We start from the raw sequence: 18,270 nt of genomic DNA, 5'->3' as shown, positions 1-18,270 counted from the left end.
ACTGTACAATTAGAGCCAGTGAGCTCTACCTGTAATCATCCAAATACAGGTGCGAGGATCCTTTTTTGGACAGGGAAACCGACTCATCCATTTTCACATAAACTTCCACCTCTGTCCTGTTATAGCAAACCTTAGGAGACCTCAACATTTGTTCTTAGAAAAAAAAATATCACCTGACAATAGCAGAGCAAATACTGCTATCTTATTTTTAAAGACTTCCTTCGGTAGAACCACTTCTAATGTTTAAACCATCATACCGAAAAAACATTCAAAGAAGGAACAAATTAATTTAAAATTATAAAATTTGGCCAAGTATGAAAAGCTGACACTATTACAGCGGTTATCAAGTTTATTCCAAAGTCTGTGTTTTGAGCTGAGAGGGTTTGCTACTAAATAGGTTAAATTCTGGTTCTTTAATACTAACACAAAATGTCTTGGAGTATCAAAAGGACAGTTTTAGTTGCAGTAATTTCACAGAATTTATTCTAATGATTTATTGGAGTTAACCATCTGACATTAATTATTGTTTTGGCTTCCAGTCTATGAATGTTTATTTTTCAGTTTAAAGCCTTCTCACTCTTTGATATCATATGGAAATGAGAATTTTTAATGGAAAATTGAAACCATGTGCATCTAAGTACTTAATGAAGTACAGGGAGAAACAGAGGGTGTACTTTAGGAGAATTCAGATATTCCGCTTTAGATACTTTTGATTTGTTTGGATGAGTTACACGCATGTACCTGTTCACAAACATACGTTTATACATCTTCAAAGTATCTCACAAGTACAGTGTTCAAAGATCTGAATACTAAGAAAAGGTCTGTTGTTTGCTTGGTTCCTTTAAACTAAATGTACTGCTACAGATTTTTCTTCATCGTATACTACTTAATCTGTTCCCTCCTCCACAAACCAAATATTTACCCCATCTAGAGCTGCCAATGACATGCTAAACGCTCTACTTCTCAACAGCTGATTCCCACCATACGTCTACCATGTTAGGACTGGATCTTCATCCAGTTCATTGAATGTCTGATAGATTGATTTTGTAACTATCGTGTACTTAAGTCATAATATTGATGTCAGGAGTACTTGAATAAAGCCTGCGCTGTTCATGGCATTAAAGCCCATCAAAACAGGCCTGCAAACCGTAAGCAGAGTGCAAGCAGTGGCAAAGGAGCCAGGCAAACAACTGCAAACAGAAGAGTACTGTTAAAATGTGCAATTTTGCCACAGTTTGAAAGATTTCTGTGCAATGTAGCTTTAGTCCTCTGGCATTCAATTCATTCCTTAGGAATGAAAAAGATGTTGTTCAGACAATCAGCGTTATATAACACGATAAAACCATATGTTTATTTAAATCAGTACTTCTAAATCAAATCTATTTTCTTCACAGCTAATGGATTCATATAAAAATGTAAGTAAGGAAAGCACATTCTTTTCTATTCTGCAGTTTCATTCAGGGTTTCACCATATGCATTGTACTCAAGCAGCATGTCAATGGGAGCATAACAAGTAACAAAAGTGCAACATTAGTTTTTATTCCTATTTTAATTAATATCCTTGGTGATCTTAATGCGCAAGGATAATTCACCATTGAAAAACATGAAACAGAAACATAAATTTAGATATTTAACCCGAACACACTCACCACTTGTTTTTCTTTCTAATGTAGTCTTTTTCAGAGAGGTTAACCAAGTAGATCATCGGTTTTGAAGTAAAAAACAAATGTTTGTTCAAAACATCAATCTAGAAGTGAAAATATAGAAGGAGAATTTTAAAAACGAGTTTTACCAACTTAAGTTAATTTTACGACCATTTTCCTCATAGCATGTCTGAGAAGGCAACAGAATTAAAGCGTAATACATAGATCACTGAGAAATACAGAATCGGCTGATAAATTTAACATTCAATACACTATGAACATGAAATCTAAAAAAATCTTTTTAAAAAAAGACAGTAACAGGTAGCAAAATTAGAAGTCGATTCATGGGATGGTATTTATAGCCTACCTCTTTGTCATTCCAATCATGATAGAAGCGGACAGCTTTCTTTTCATCTATTACCCATGTCTTGATTTTGCACATTACATCCTATGCCAGATTAAGAAAAAACAAAGTCAAAAATTCAGCTAGATATCAGACATTCTCTTCTATAAACAAGGCGTGTACATATTAAGATTCAAAACATACACACAAATTAAAAATTAGATAACACCTTTTGAAACCAAATTTTTACTCTCCCAGAAAAACAGAAATTGCTGCTTTAAAAGTCACTAAAGAGCAATATCGATTATTAAAGCGATACAAATCCCATAATTAAGAAGTTAAATACACAACACTCAAGTATCATCTCTCGTCACCACGAAAATTAGCAGAGCTCATAAAATATATGTAAAAATCAGTATATTTTAGATTGCTTTTCAAACTCAGTAAGACGCGACATTTCAGCATCCAGCGGGAGAGACCACGTACAATATAAACATGCCATTAAGAAAAGGGAATGGGTGGGAAAAAACACAGCAAATATCTTTTTTTTTTTTAAATTGTGAGGAAAAGAAATCGAGCCTATTATTGATGATCCACCCTTCAAGAAATTAATTCAAATGGCCAAAGCCCTTTTTATTCTGCATTAATTTTTCGCCAACACCTTCTCCCTCCCCCCCAAAACGAAACCTGCCAAAGCCTCCATTACACAATGGCAAGAGCCTTGCACTGGTGACCTCCAACCAGCTGCATTCACTTTCAGAACATCTCTCTCGGCAGGAAATCTAAAGGCCTTTTAGTTAGCAAGCTAGTGTGCATTCAGAAGGAGTAACTGCAGGAAGAGCCCAATGTGCTTTGTTTCTCTGGCCTTTCTTCACAGAAAGATTAATCATCTGTGAAATGGAAACGGCAAACAGCAAGTGACACAAACTGAACCCTTCAAGCCTTTCCTCATCAGTTTTGTGGTCGTGAATCCGAAAGCTGCGTGTGGCACGGTTCTCCTTACAGGCAGGTGTTAATAAAAGGCTCTTGGGTCTGAAAGGTCAAACTCGGCTCTTCTAGGAGTAGTACATTTTAGAGTCGCCTATTTTTTGTTGTAGATAATTTATGATCATGCTTTAAATAATGCATTTTTTAGGTTATAACTGACGCAACTGAGAATTTAGATCTTTAAAATAGAAGGAAACATTCCCTAAACCGTCGAGCACACAATATTTTTTGCGCTTAATGCTATGCGGCTGAAGTACGTGTATAAACAACCACAAATAACATCAGTATTTACTACAGTCTTTTCTAGTCTTGCAGTTGCTCTAGTGAAAAACAAAGAAAAAGCTCTTCTAAATCTTCAGATCCTGATTTGAAACCCTCCAGGAACAGGACTCCCCACAGATTTTAACAAGGAAGGGGCAAGCTAAAACTTTTAATGAAATCTAACATGTTCTGCCTAAGAATAATCACTTTTACTCTCCTATAACTGAATTTCACTCATAAATGTTTAAAAGTGGCTAATATAACACCATTTCCTACAAGGAGAAGATCAAAGTGCTATATTACAAATGCATTATGATTAAAAAAGCACTGTGCAGCTTTGCTATTAACTGTTCTTTAAACCCTAAAAGGCTTCCCATAGATCTCACTTGGCACTGCATATACAACCTTTGACAAGTAATGTAGACCATTTTTATTCATTGCCTAAAATTGTAGGCAATTATGTGCGTCACACTGGCCACCTGCAAATTCTGAATGCCTGCTCCAGTTGTCAGAGCAAAAAACTAATGTCGGAGGGGATTAATCTAGGGGGAGAGAGTCCTCTTTAATGGCTCCAGCAGGTGAAATGGCCCAGCTGGTTACTATGATGAGTGGCCAGAACAGCTTATGTAGAGACATGCAACAAGATTACACATAAAGAAGAAAACAGTGGTACCATCTTATCTTTAACCCTATGTGCTTTTTATTTTTTAATTAATCACTACAAACAAGATAAGGGAAGCAATTCTACTGACAGGTACTTTTCATTTAAGATCTTTATCTTCAGCTTTTGTTTAAATAGATACATAAAAATCAAAACAATCTCCAAGATTCCTGTTCAGCAGTGAAGGAATTCTGATTACACACTATTTCGGGTTTTAACTAATTCTGTAAGCACCTACCATGTGGCTTTAGGCATTACGGTTCCCCCCCAATAGCAACACATAACTGCATATAAATCGGAGTCAATAAAAAATTGACAGAAAAAACATAGCACAAGTTATCAAAGCCAATCTTTTAGGCTTAAGCAGTAATGAAATGGTTTTTAATTACCCTGTAAGGGCAGCTACATAACATGGAACCTCCAGAAAATCTCAAGTATCAACACAGCAAACCAAGTTTCTAAAGCCTATCTAAGGACACAGTTGCCAATCAGAACTTCTCTTCCACATTCACCCGCTACCTACAGCAACGCACCTAAACCCATTTTGGCAGCACAGACCTAATTTTTCAGAGTTCTCATTTAGGTACCTGACTTGATGCTGTTTGCAGCAGCTGTTTGTTCTAAAGGAGCAATTAACTGGCTAACTTCCACAGGGAAGGCTGACCAACAACTGAATGTGCTGGGGAGAACTGATAGCTGTATACTTGCAATTTTATTTTGATTTTACAGGGAAGGTGGCAAAGTACTGGAAAACTTTCCTTAGATAAAAGGACGGAAACTTACGAGCAAACACAGCCTTTATGTCTGAAGCTGGTGAGGCAGTAAGACACAAAGAAAAATTTCAGAAATAATTATTCAAAGTCAAATTTCCTCTGATGGACTATCTGGGCAGTCACACAACGCAAAAGGTAAGGCAGACAGCCCAGAAAAGGAAAAAGGGACAGATGAACTCAGATTCCCCAGCATCAATGGTGATGTTCCATTTAAATGAGATTTAATACAATCCCTTAACAAGGAATCATTAAATACTAATGACAGTATGAAGAAAGGCAACTATTTCCACGTATTTCTTTTTCACTCAGCTGCCCTAATACTCAAACACACAAAAAGGAAAAAGCACATTTTCAGGTTATATCTCATGTAGCACCATTTTTAGTTTTAATTGCTTCTGTTTAGGCCTGGTGAAAGAGTATGAACTGACCTTTTTATCTTCACCATCATCGTAACAGTCATTTAAATACATTTAATCATTACTCTAGTTAACTCCGAGATGCTTAATAACAGAATACAGAGCAATGATCCACTTTGTTTCATTAAATCCGGCCTCCCCAGTTGCACACTTTGAGGTCAATCTGTCACCAGCAGAATGATCCACTTCTCCTTGTTTGATGAGAGGGGTATTCTTGTTCTGTTTTTCAGCTAGCAACATTATAGCAAGCACCATTTTAAAAGCCGCAAAAAAACTCCTCCAAAATCCAATTTACTTACAGTTGTCAAGGCATGCGAAATACAGCAAACTTCATGAATATCAAATACTACTCTTTTAAACATCAGTTAATTTTTGACTATATCCTTGGCAATATATTTCACACATATGAATACTTACTATATTTAGTCATATGCAATACAGTGATTTTAATTTATGTCCTTCTCTAATTTTCCAAAGGCAGCAAGTAGTCAACCCACAAATGCTAAGCAGGACTTTAACAGTAAGCCCCAACGTAAAAAATACTATAAAGAAACACGTTTAAATTGCATTTAGGAGATTTATCAAGACATGCTCATGAGACACTACTGTGTAGAAAAATGTGCATACATTAATAAACTCTCTGGATGGATGATAGTAACAATGTGTGCCAATGCCAAATTCTTCTTACAGCATGAGGGACTAAACTGAAGCTTGGAAAACTCGCCTACTTGGCATCAGAGAATTGTGAGGTTTTTGTTGTAAATTAGCAGGGCATGTAATTAACTTCCGCAAATTTAATAAAGAAGTAAGCAGTTGTGAGGATTATCACTTCACACTTCAAAGTACCAGTGAATTCTCCGTGATCCTGCAGGCAGTGCAAAACCCTCCACTACTACAGAGAGTAACTATGAGTAGAGTAGGCTTTTTTTTTTCCAACCAACGGAGATGTTTCTGGGAAGTAAGGAGTGTTTCTCAGCACCTTATGTGTTCCCTTCAAAACTTCCAAGATGCAACAACTGACCAGCTCCCTGTAAATACTTCAAAAGCTGTTAAAATACATTTTATTAAAATGTTTCAATTGTCAACAATTCTATCATTTTCACTGCTCTGCTTCTCAGAAAAGCTATAAGTAGTACCTAAAATGTTACCTGTAGCTCTTAGTTAGCTCCTCTCATTTCATATAGTAGTCCAACAGCATAGCTTATCAATAACGAAGGTAGTAGTGTATAATTAATATATTCAGACTTCCCTAAGGAGTCTGGCTCAGTGATGTAAGGTATTTAAATCAAAAACCACTGGATTCACTAAAACAGAGTCAACATCACCCAACCAGTAGGTTGTAAATAGAAAATCCAATGAGTGTGTTTCTGGTGGCGCTCCAGACAAATTATTTGCATTTTGATAATTATCATCTTTCATCAACAGCCTAAAAAAGACCACGTTAACAACACAGATTCTGAAAACAGTAAATTACTAACAACATGAATCATGTGTGTAGTGTCCACTAGACAGATTTAGTGAAAGCAAACAATGTTTTTCAATACGATAAATTCAAGTTCATACACTTGCTGGGTGGGGGATAAGGGAGGGCGAATACCGTATTCACCAGGTAGAGGACTTCTCCCTTGCGAGAGTGACTGAGAAGCCTTGAGGGTCACCAGCAAATGAACTGTACTGCAACTAAAAGCCTAATACAATATTTGAGTCTATATATAGGCTAATGTCCAACGTGAATAATTCTACACTTACATCTGTTGAAACACTGAAAAACTGGAGAAAAACAAGAGGTTTTGAAAAAGTGCTTATACATGGAGACTAAGTGGGCTTCAATCTTATGCTTTTATTCTGATTGCTTTTCATACATACATACAATTAACAAAACACTCACACAGTACAAAGTTTCACACTAGCACACGGAAATCAAATGGCTGAAAGTCGAAGCTTGATAAATACAGAGTAAAGCTGTGTCTTATTTCTAAACAGTAAAGATAATTAATCACTGGCACAGCTTATGCAAGTTACTGTAATTTATCTCTAGCCAGAAAATATTTAAATAAAGGTTATTTTTTCCTCTAAGAGATATATTCTATTTTAATCACAATTATGAAAATTGAACTGAGATATGCAAGAGAACAAACTAGATAACAATTAGTATTTCATTCACCTTCAAAATAGCTATGATGGTTTTTCACATACAGATAGAGAACAATGTCATTTGAGGTAAAGAGTACTCATACCTAGTTAAACTGAGGTGCTCCAAAAACAATTTACTGTGTGCAAACCAAGTTCCTTGTTAACGCAAGCTGTTCGGCATGTGCCGTGCCCACAGTCCTTCCATTCATGGTTTTCCTTGGAAATCTTTTTCAGTTCTATTTAGCATAGCCTCTCAGCTTTCTACTTTTCCTGCAGGTTTTCCGGTGACTTAAGAGTGAGGATGAAGTAAGAATTTGTTGTAAAAACAATGTTTAGAAACAGTGGTATTTTTAAGGGACAATTAAGACAAATTTTGCAGTTTAAAAAAAAAAGGCTAGGTCATGTCTTTCAATTGTGTTAACTGCTTAAATAAGCTGTAGCAGCTGAGTGCAAGAAAGATAACAAGTCAGGTACCGCAACAACTGGAGTGACAATGAGCTCCTCTGTGGTACAAAACAATGTCTAATCTCTTACAATTCCCTTGCTCACTGACTTTAATAAAAATACAATGGGAGAAGTAATGGATTTAGGACAAGTGTATTATCCTTTCTTCTATTCAGTATCTTCTAATACAGCCAGTACAAGCTGTACATGCTGTACATAAGATTTACTCAGAGCTAGATGCCAATAATGTTTATGAACCGCAGCAAGTACTTTCACCCAAAACATCCTACAAGCATTCCAGGCAATGTAATTCATGTCAATAACCTCCAAATTCTCTTGTGTGGGTCATTCTTGTGGGTTCTAAGGCATTATACACAAAATGACAGTCACTTGTAGCTTCTCGAAGAAAAAAGCAGCCAAGAACACAGAAAGCAGTCTATCTACCAGTGATTATTTCTAGCAGTTCAGGAATTCAGACAGCGAAATTGCACTGAAAAGTAAAACGAAACATCTTCCATAGAGCTCCAGTAAATTTTTCTTACTACATTAGTCCACACATACTTATTTCCAAACAAATCCAAGTGTGAATACATTTGTTCTAGATGTGAAATAAGCCAACTGAAAAGAGTGTCTTTCAGAATACAACTACTCATATATGGAGTTCTTTTGGCATATATATATACACTATTTAAAAATTACACCATGGCTTGGATCTAGACATATCCAAACAGACATTATTTACAAAAGTAATCACTTTAAGCCAATGTTAACATCTACACAGGAAAGATCAACCTTGACAAAATATTTAAGCATTGACTTCTCTTTGTCTATTGATAACACCAAAAGAAATCCAAATGTGTATTTACACATTATGTACTTTTAAGTCAGGCTTTACTACCGATTAATTCACAAACATCTGCCACGAATATTTTCCTGTTACATTCAAAACGTTCTCCAGAATGAACTTTAATTTCCTCTAAATACCACATTAAGCATAGTAAATGGTCCACTAAAGATTTTAGGCATAATTATATGCATCAAGAATATAAATATTTTCTTGATTCCCCTTTGATTTAACATTTAAGTTACTAATTGTAACAGCCATTGGCAGAAAGTATGTCAACAGCGTATGTATATGCTGCTCCTTTCCTTCCATCTCCAGGGGAACAAACTGGTCTCTCAAACTCTCCTCACAAAAGGAGACCAAAGTGGGGTGGGGGGAACCACACACACCTCCCCCCCCCCAAAAAAAAAAATTCATTGCTGTATTTATCTTCAACTTGAAACGAAAGAAGGGTGAAAATTCCCAACTGACATCATCAGTTAGAGGAAATAAGAGTTCATCCATCCGTGAGAACTCTGGCAAGTGCTTGCAGCACGAGGTCAGTGAATACTTCTCGGCATCATCCCATTCATCAGAATATTGCGGGAAGGAAAGATTTTCACTCTATTTTCACCTAGTATATATTGGTAATGAGAAGAAATTGAATCTACCAGCTCTCTGCTGTTTGTGAAATATCTCTCACACTGTATCAGTAATTTTAAATTAACAAAAAAAAACGTCTTTCAAACAGTTACTGTACTATCAGGACAGGACCAAGACAGAGGAGGAAGGGAGGGATTAAAGTTACTTAAAACATCATTAGGAAGATTTTGATTTAGTCCTCATAGTACATATACTCATACTCTACGCCTACAGTCATTGTATCCATTATTAGTTCATCGCCCATCACATTAACAAAACAAAGCTTGATGCCTTTCTTCTAAGTTAAACATGCATTAGATGGTTCTGGTACCATTACATTAAAAAGGAGTCTCTAACTGTTCTTTTCATAATTGCAATTACTTTTGCTCTTACAAGATGTGCTTGATTTGAAAAAGTAATCTTGTTTTAAAATTGGCAGACTTGAACAATGGCATTTAGGTATCTCGCAGGACTTGGAAAAGCACCCCTTTCGACTGCATCTGGATGTTCAAATGCAGTGAACATTGATCCTGACCTACTGTAAAAGCTGCCTGTCAACTGAAAATTGGAAGCTCAAACACTGCGGACATTGATACTGACCTAGAGATTTTGTCTTCGTGTCACTAACATCAATAATCTGCATGAACTCAACTATAAATAATATTCTTATGGTCAGATATATAAATGACAATACCGTCACCACTAAGCATTATTCTGTGCCAGAATTCAAGATGCGGTGCACTAACAAAGGGCTGAAGGAATAGCTATTACTGCAAAGGGTCAATCTCTAAGGACTAGAATTGAATCGCACAGGAAGGGTAATGGAACAGAATCCTGCAATAACTTTCACTTAACTATATTATATTGTATTAACTTGAAGACTTCTGTCTTCAGGACCGAAAATTCCATAAATTAATTAAAATATACGTATTTTTAAACCAAGTTTTAAAATGTGTACATTCTGATCTATAAATTCATATGTATTTGAATTTTACTTTGAAATCTCCTGCTACCCAAAGTGATAGATGAATAATAAGCTAATAATAAAGTTTAACTCTTTTTCATGTCTCTGTAGACACCAGCACCAGAAAAATTTAAAATATAAATCAAAATTACTCTGACTGCTGAGATGTTTTAATACATGCAAATAACAGGGGTATTTTTGTTCTATAATATCTCTTTAGAAGGTTATAGCCAAAATAACATTTAAAGACGTACTGAGTCTAAAAGAACAGTACCCTTACTAAAAGCAGACAGCCATTTCCGAGAATGCAGGGAGAACACTTGCAAATCAGGCACAAACATACATGTAAAGGAAGCTATTCCAAGCCTATGTCAACTTTATGTGTTGCTGATCTTGGACCATATCGTGTCATTGATTTTTAAGTAGAACTTGAAAATGATTTCATTGATGGCTCCGTAACAGCAGTTGTCTATTTTATTTCTGGTTACAGGGGATTGAGAAATCAATTCTCTGAGAGACAGCATGAACAGTTAACACTGTATTCAGCTGCAAAGCCAGGTCACTGCACAAAGGTGAACTTACCAACTGTATGCAATGTGGGCTTACGCAAAGCAAAAATGATAATTAGTAAGTTAGAACACAGATGCGAAAAGGTGGGACGTCAAACACAAATCTCAGATTTAAGAACTGTTGACCGATAAAGACTGACAATTTTCTTTTTTTCTCCTCCTAAACCTTTTGGAGATTTCAAACTATGAAGTTACAGTTGTGGAAGCTTACTGATAAAGCGAATCCTCTAAAGCAGACAATTCGTATTTATGAAATAAGAAGAATGACTCCTATTTTCAATTACGTTCCACAGGGAAATCCCCTTTGAAAACAACAATAAGTTTACACGGCTCATACAGAGATTATAGTCTCTCTGAAATCAGTAACTTTTTCCTTAGCTTTTCATATTAAGCTTACTTGTTATATTCAGCAAACTATCAAAGGAAAAACATACTTGACTAAGATCAATATTATTTCTTTTCTTTCCTCACCTCCTTCTTCTTTCCCTAACCTTATATAGTGTTCTTCCTCAATAGATCTCAAAGTGCTCTCAAAAAAAGTGGAAACAAACAAAAAATGCAATTCAACTGCTAGATGGTTTTGTTCAGCAGAGGGAAGCAAGTCAGTGGAAGGCCTGAAAGCAATACAGGTAAGAAAGCTCACAATAGCTTTATCTGAATGAAGCACAGAACTTCCACTACTCTCAACCAGTTAAAACTCTTAGGAAATTCTCAAGTGTCTTTACTTGAAGTACACCCAAAAGGATGGGGAAAGGAAAACAATGAAAAAAAGAGAGACTAAAATTTTAATATTGTGCCTTAAAAACAAAACCAAAACAACCCACAAATACTAGGTTTTTTTCCCTTATAACCTCCTGGTTTTCCTGAAAGGGAAAATGACTGGGAACACCTAGAGTACAGACAAGAGCCGTTTGTTGTGCACCTCTGCTATGGAAAGAACAGAGTATTAGCAATGGCTACATATTATACTGGTAATTAACTTAAAAAGGCAAATCCTGAGAAGCTCTCTCCCAGTCACTCCCTCTCCCCTCACTTTAAGACAACTTGTTTGGAAAAAAGTATTAATTATACCCTATGCCGTCTCTTAACGACTCTTCTGCCCCGGAAAGAGGAAACCTTGAGCAGCAGCCACAAGCCACATGGAAATAACATCGCAAATTGTGCTGGCCAGGGAACTCCTCTGTGCCCAACGAGCTAACTGCAAAATGCAACAGATTGAGCAAGTGTGGAATGATCAAACAGCCAAAATACACTCCTAACATTTTGCTACTGCTTTTGAGACATAACCTTTAACCGTTTTTTTCACCAGTCCTGTATGGTTTCTCTCCTAGACTTGTAAGTCATTTACTGCACAGTTAATCACTCTGTACACTATATAAATGCATTCATAGGCCTTCTAAGCAACACAAAACATTGAAGGAAAAGTGGCAAAGCAAACTGTACAGGACTGCCTCACAACCCTGCGGCTGATCATCTAAACAAACCCATCCAGTGGCTGGAAAAGCTCGAGAATTGCTATTACAGTCTTACAACTGCACAAATCTATGTGCAGAAGCTGTGTAACTAGCCCTAAGGATTGATTCGCCAGGAAAAGTAACTAGGCAGAGCTTTCACAGCCCTCTACCATTAAAAAACAGTCATTTTACTAAGGTCTACTGTCTACCTTACAATTCGAGCATACAAGTCACAAAGACAGACAGGCAAGAAGGTCCAAGATCAGCCGGACTCACAGACGTGATGCCCCCCAGCACTTCCCCGAAGAGATTCTCTAGTGACTGTACTTCCCACGTGCAGCCTTTGTCTCAAGGGGAGCATTAATTTGTGCCTCTACACTCTGTTCAGCCACCTCTTTCCATGAAACAAAGGAATTTGATGCCTTTGAAACTTCTATTGTTGAGACAGGGCAAGCGTAGCAGCTGTTACTGAGAACGGAACTGGCGGAGCAACGTGACTTCAAGGACCCGCGCGTATGTTCATGAAGAAAGGGTAAAAAAGAAGACAAGGAATAACAGGAAGCGTAAGTTACGAACACAAGATGACGATGTCATTTTGACAGGTGAACTACAGATGAAGTAATAGTTAGGAGAATGAAGGAAGAGGCAAAGAGAAGGACGAGAAAGTGCAGCTGAGTAAAGGCAGTAATAATGCAGATTTTAAAGTTTTCTTTAAGTAATTTAAATTGCATTTCTAGATTTGAGGGTTTTATTTACTGTCGCCCTTGATTTGAGAATAATCTGACATTTTCTGTTTGCAAACACATACCAACTTCCTGTAGTTAAAAAACGAGTAGAAGCAGCTCTGTCCTACCACCCATTCCACTTACATGATGACTATTAAGAATTTTATTTAAAACACACTTCAGTTACATCCCTTTGCAATCACCGAAGCACTGACTTCTCCCTGCACACAGCAAGAACATAGAGTATGATATGAAACTCTTAAAGCATCCAGAGTACACTCAAAAACCGGACAAGAATGTCTCCATCACGAGGAGTCGAGCAAAGCTGTTCCCAAAGTTGGCCATATGAGAAAGAAAGTGAGAAGAGCTCAAGGCTGGGGTAGAACAGCATCACAACACTCCTCATTTTCGTCATCTCATACCAATGTAAAATTTAGCCTTAGGTGAACTTTAAATTCCCTATGGACAGGATTTTTTGCTTGCCCCGTTCTTTAAGATAAATTAAAAGGTGAAAGATTGTGTGGGTGCTGTTTGAATCCGTAGGCATAAGCTGCACTGCTCCTCTAAGAAGGTGCAACCTTTTGTAAAAGATAAAAGTCACTGCCTACATGTACCCAAGGCTGGGCTGACACGTGTCAAATAAGACCTTAAATGAAGCATACCTGCTTCTCTCTCTCTCTCTCGGGGCTTCTGCGAAAGCCTTCAAATCATTCAACAATACCTATTTTTTGCCGGCTTAGACCTATCAGGGAATAAAACACTTTTCAAGCCAGATGAAGACTAGTTCTTCACCAACAGAAGCTACCAAAAAAACGCTTTTTAACATCGCATCATGAAGATGAACATTTTGGAGAGGGATGTTCACTTTCAGTTCCTGTTCACTTCCAAACTCTAGGTAGGGCCAAGAAATTTCACTGCGCTTCAATGCTGATAAACTGAAACACCAGCATTGATATGACAGTGTTTTTCTTACTGCTCGCTATCTAAAAACCCATGGGAGAAAAGAGTATTTCTTACTACTTAATTTTCAAGCATAAATAGTCTATTTCTAGTCTGCTGCAATAATTAGAAAATGTGCTTTATATACCACCTAAAATATTTACAGAAGATTAGTGAAATGAAGAAAAATTAATAACTAGACTACTGGCAAAGTGTAGCAGACTCAAAAGTCAAGTGGCAGTAAAACAATCATTTACAAAAATACACTTTGAAGTTGATAATTATTACACATTTCTAATTTACAAAGAAACACCACTACTACCCTGTGATAATTGAGCTCATTTAAGCAGCTTTCCACAACAACATTATAAAATTAATTTCAACTAGCAGCATTTCATATACATGCACTAAAAGACACAAAGTGCAACCACATCAAGAAAATCTATTCCCTTGGTGGCTACAGGAATACTAGTATCAACATTAGACTAGAAGTTAACAGCAAGAATAATTCAGAAGTGACTACTGGACTTGAAATTACAACTAAACACTGATGTAAGCTTGATGAAGCACTGGCAAGTCTCATATAAAGCTGTGTCAGCAAGAAAATAAGTTAAATTCTAAAAATTACAATTAGCTTTATCAGTGAAATCTTACAATGTCAACACAGCAAATAATTCATTCTAATAATTTTTCAACTCATAATAATAATTACTTTAAAATACACATAAAAACAGTAGCAGCATTTCATATTATACATGTGGGAAATCAATAATGAAACTCAACAATAAAAAATCTCAAGTCAATAAAAAAGAGTACTTAATGACATACTTTTATAGATCATATATTTATACTTACATATTCAGGTTTTAATTTCTTGTCTCCTCCTCTTACAGCTACTTTTTCAAGCTTGTCTATGCTCTGCAAGATCAGCTCCTCATCTTTAAGTCTAAGTTCCTCATGTATTATTTCAATGTCACGAACGGGATCCACGCTTCCTTCAACATGAGTGATATCATCATCTTCAAAAGCTCCTAAAACAAAAAAATACTTACATTCTATGTTAAGCTAAAGAGACAAGAAAGATATATTTGCAACATAACTATTAAGAGTCACAAGAGTTTGAGATTAAAAGGTAAAGTCAGTAGGTCTGTCATACTGCCCATATGCAAGTGTCACTTGCAATATTTTAGATCATATTGTTTTAGTCTCTTAATTTATGCATCAACTCCAGAATCCAAAGCTTTACATAGATACATACAAAGCACAGTACTTTACCATTTCAGGAGAGCACTTAACACGTGTTTGAGAGTTTCTTCTAAATAGGAACAGGCTAGAGCACTTTCCTGAAAATGGGTACTACTGTATTTAACAGTACCTAGCCTAGCAGTACCCAACATAGAGGCTAAATTGAACATCACAGAACATTTTAAAACACACAGTAACGACTAAAAGTCTCATGGAAAGAAAACCTCACTAATCGTCCTGGCAGCCCTCACTGGCTGACCAATTTTAAGCATTAAGAAAAGAAGAAGTTCTAGACAAAGAATTCTGAAGTTCTGAATGACTCTTAGTGTTTCCAAGGGAAACAAGGCTTAGAAAAAAAAGGCCTGAAATCATCTGGCAGACCTCGTCCCTGTTTCAATCTACTTTATCACTGTGGTTCTGACGGTGATTAGATAATGAACCACTCAGACACACAATTTACACAGCAGCTAATTTCATCGGCCTGATTTGAGGGTATGGTTTTTAGGGGGCCATCAAAGAAGCAGATGAAGGTGCATTTGTCATATATGAGTGACAACCATTCACACTATATGAACAAAATGGTGCTGGCCCTTATTAGAAACACATGCTATTATCACATATTTAAAGTGCAGTTGAAGCCGTAATTTCAAATTGCCAACTGGAAACATAAGGGTAAAACAACCAGATATTACTGAAGCATGTGTGCTGACTTCATGCCCTTCTGAAGACAATCTGGCAACATAATTCAACTAGGATTTAAATTATCAGATAAGCAGTAGCATCAAATCTCCTCCCCGCCCCACCCCCGGAAAAAAAAAAGTTTTAAAAAATAAAAATGTTAATGATTAGAAACAGTTTATGACTTATTCCTGGATAAATTTTCAGAGTATTTGCGTGCCTATCCTGTAACATAAAGGATATGACTGAGACATCAACCACAAAAATAATTTTATTTTAATATTACCAAAATTAAAATCAACTGATTTATTAAGCAGGAAAAAAACCCAAGGCGTTTCTTATACTAAATATAAGGTAGGAAACAGGGAAAAGTACAAACGGTTCCTTAACTGATATAGAGAAAGTTGCAGTTCTTTGTCGTCACGCACATCTTAAATTTCATCTTTTCTTTTAAATTACTGAAAACAGTGGGTTTAGCAATAAACATTTTCAGCAAAACACATGGAATACAGGTTTAAAATGTTGTTGACAGTCAAATATAAATATTATTTTCACATAAACTTATTTTAAAGTAGTGGTTACCAGAAGTTCCCTCCTCTCTCATCAGCTGTCTCTCTCCAAAGATCATCAGTGGGCTCCCTTGGTACAAGGAACACCACCTCGGCAATAGATCCAACTCTGATGCTGGCCATGACAGAAGAACAGGCTGCTCTGTTAAATGGAAACTCACCACACTAACCCATATCAACGCCAAGCAATTAAGGAAGAGATATTGCAGCCTTTGCTTTCCATAAATCTGTATCTGCGTGCCTGACTCAATGGGACATGGGCTGTTTGGATGAAAAAATATTAGAAAACTTAATTTAACGGCTCTGTTCTGATTTACAAGGAAAATACTGAATAAAAAAGGGGGAAAAAATTAGGAAGATGTCACCATACAGATCAAAGAAATGTCTATGGGCCCAGCCATCTCAACAGACGAGTAGTATTTAAGCAGCTGAAACAGTGAGAAGCTTATCTTTCTTTCTTGTATCAAGAAAAAAGTGTCCATTACCATTTACATAATACATTCCCAAGTTGTTTACATCTTCCTTCTGCATTTGGTGTCCATTGGTTTTAAAAAAAAAAAACCACAATAATAAAAAAACCCCACACTGTTGAAGTCAGGAGAAAAGCTTCACAACTATAAAGATCTTGCATTTAGAACATAATAAAAAGTAAAATAAACAGCTTGTTTTGGTCTTAAGGAAGAACGAATTTTTTCTGAAAAAGTATGTGTAAGGTGAATTAGTCAGTAATAACACAACACAGCTTATATATTACTTATATTTTTCCATTTTCTTCAACAACAGTAAAATGCTTCTCCAGCAATTATATTCACGTCTTCACATCTTCCCATTCCTTTTCACAAAAAAAAATCAGTTCTTTATTCCTCCAAAACCAATTAATTCAGTGTAGTTCCAATCCTGTAAAACTGAACATAGATATTTCACCTTCAGTCTCTTCTCAGTCCAATAAACGCTTTAACCCATGGACACTTCAATGTTCTGCCAGAGTTTTCTTCAGGTCTCCTCCCCCCGTCAGCTGTCCTCATGCCCGTGCCAGCAGCCATCCTGCAGCTCATTTAGGCAACATCGATGGCAAGAGACTCACATCTGGCAACACACGGTTGCTTGGTCAGATAAGAAGCCCCTCTACAAACTGATGATTTCTCATCCAAGGCAACAATTTAGCCTTCTCTCCTCCTGACTGGGTTGCTTGACTCTTCTCATGGAAGAAATGAACACTAGTTGCATATTCCATTGAAACATCGGATTTTGAGCTCAAGTTTTCAATTCTACATTTAGAATTTTACATTTCAATTCTACTTTCTAACTTGGAATGGAGAAAACAGGTGTGCTGACAAAGGTCATACAATTCCCTTCTAAACTGCTAGGAAATCCATTAAATTAGTCATGGCAGATTTTTTTTTTTCTTAAGTTATCAGGAGCACTTAGAGGAAAGAAATTTAAATCTGTTCCCATTGAGACATCCACAGTCCATAAGGAAGTGGTAGGTGTAAGATTTTGTATACACAAAAGGCCAAACTGACCTTAATGTCCAGATTTTGGCATAAACTGAGAAACTCTTCTTGATAAGCAACAGGCATTGAGCTTTATTTGTGAATCTCTTGTTCAGGGTTTCTCAATGTCGACTGCAGTCATCAACCTAAAACTGACCAGCCTTTGACTAACAGCCTAGCCAGAAGTGAGACGATGGGACACTCAAGGAAGAAGGAAAGGAAAAGGGAGAGACACTGCTATGATTAAAGAGCCTTAGTTATAACTTCGTCTTAATATCCACGTGGGATATAGCTTGGGCCATCTCTTATGCCAGCCTCAAGCCTGCTTTGTAAAGATGGTCTAGCCCAAATCACACTGAGCATTGTAGGGAATTCAATTCTGATCTGCAGAGCTGAATGCAGTCTTAGCAAGCAAGAACTGGTGGTAACATTAGGAATTTGGCTCTGTGCAAGAGATGAGACCGCTTGGAAAAAGTACAACTGTGACAAATTAACAAAGTTAAACTAT

The 18,270-nt window shown here is 36.6% G+C and overlaps 1 protein-coding gene across 2 annotated transcripts in view; it reads right to left on the bottom strand.

Moving 5' to 3' along the window:
* The window catches only part of OLA1 (Obg like ATPase 1), a 104,666-nt gene that overhangs the window by 37,832 nt on the left and 48,564 nt on the right, over positions 1-18,270 (bottom strand). For both annotated transcript variants that reach the window (XM_086615542.1, XM_086615543.1), the window contains exons 5-7: positions 14,633-14,808; positions 2,011-2,091; positions 1,650-1,747 (exon numbers count right to left, since the gene is read on the bottom strand). In XM_086615542.1, the coding sequence (XP_086471668.1) occupies positions 1,650-1,747; positions 2,011-2,091; positions 14,633-14,808 (355 nt within the window). The remainder of the gene's footprint in view (positions 1-1,649; positions 1,748-2,010; positions 2,092-14,632; positions 14,809-18,270) is intronic.

The sequence above is a fragment of the Tauraco erythrolophus genome, chromosome 8 (assembly GCF_009769465.1).
Source record: "Tauraco erythrolophus isolate bTauEry1 chromosome 8, bTauEry1.pri, whole genome shotgun sequence".
NCBI classification, from domain to species: domain Eukaryota; kingdom Metazoa; phylum Chordata; class Aves; order Musophagiformes; family Musophagidae; genus Tauraco; species Tauraco erythrolophus.
This window is presented reverse-complemented; position numbering and strand designations above follow the sequence as displayed.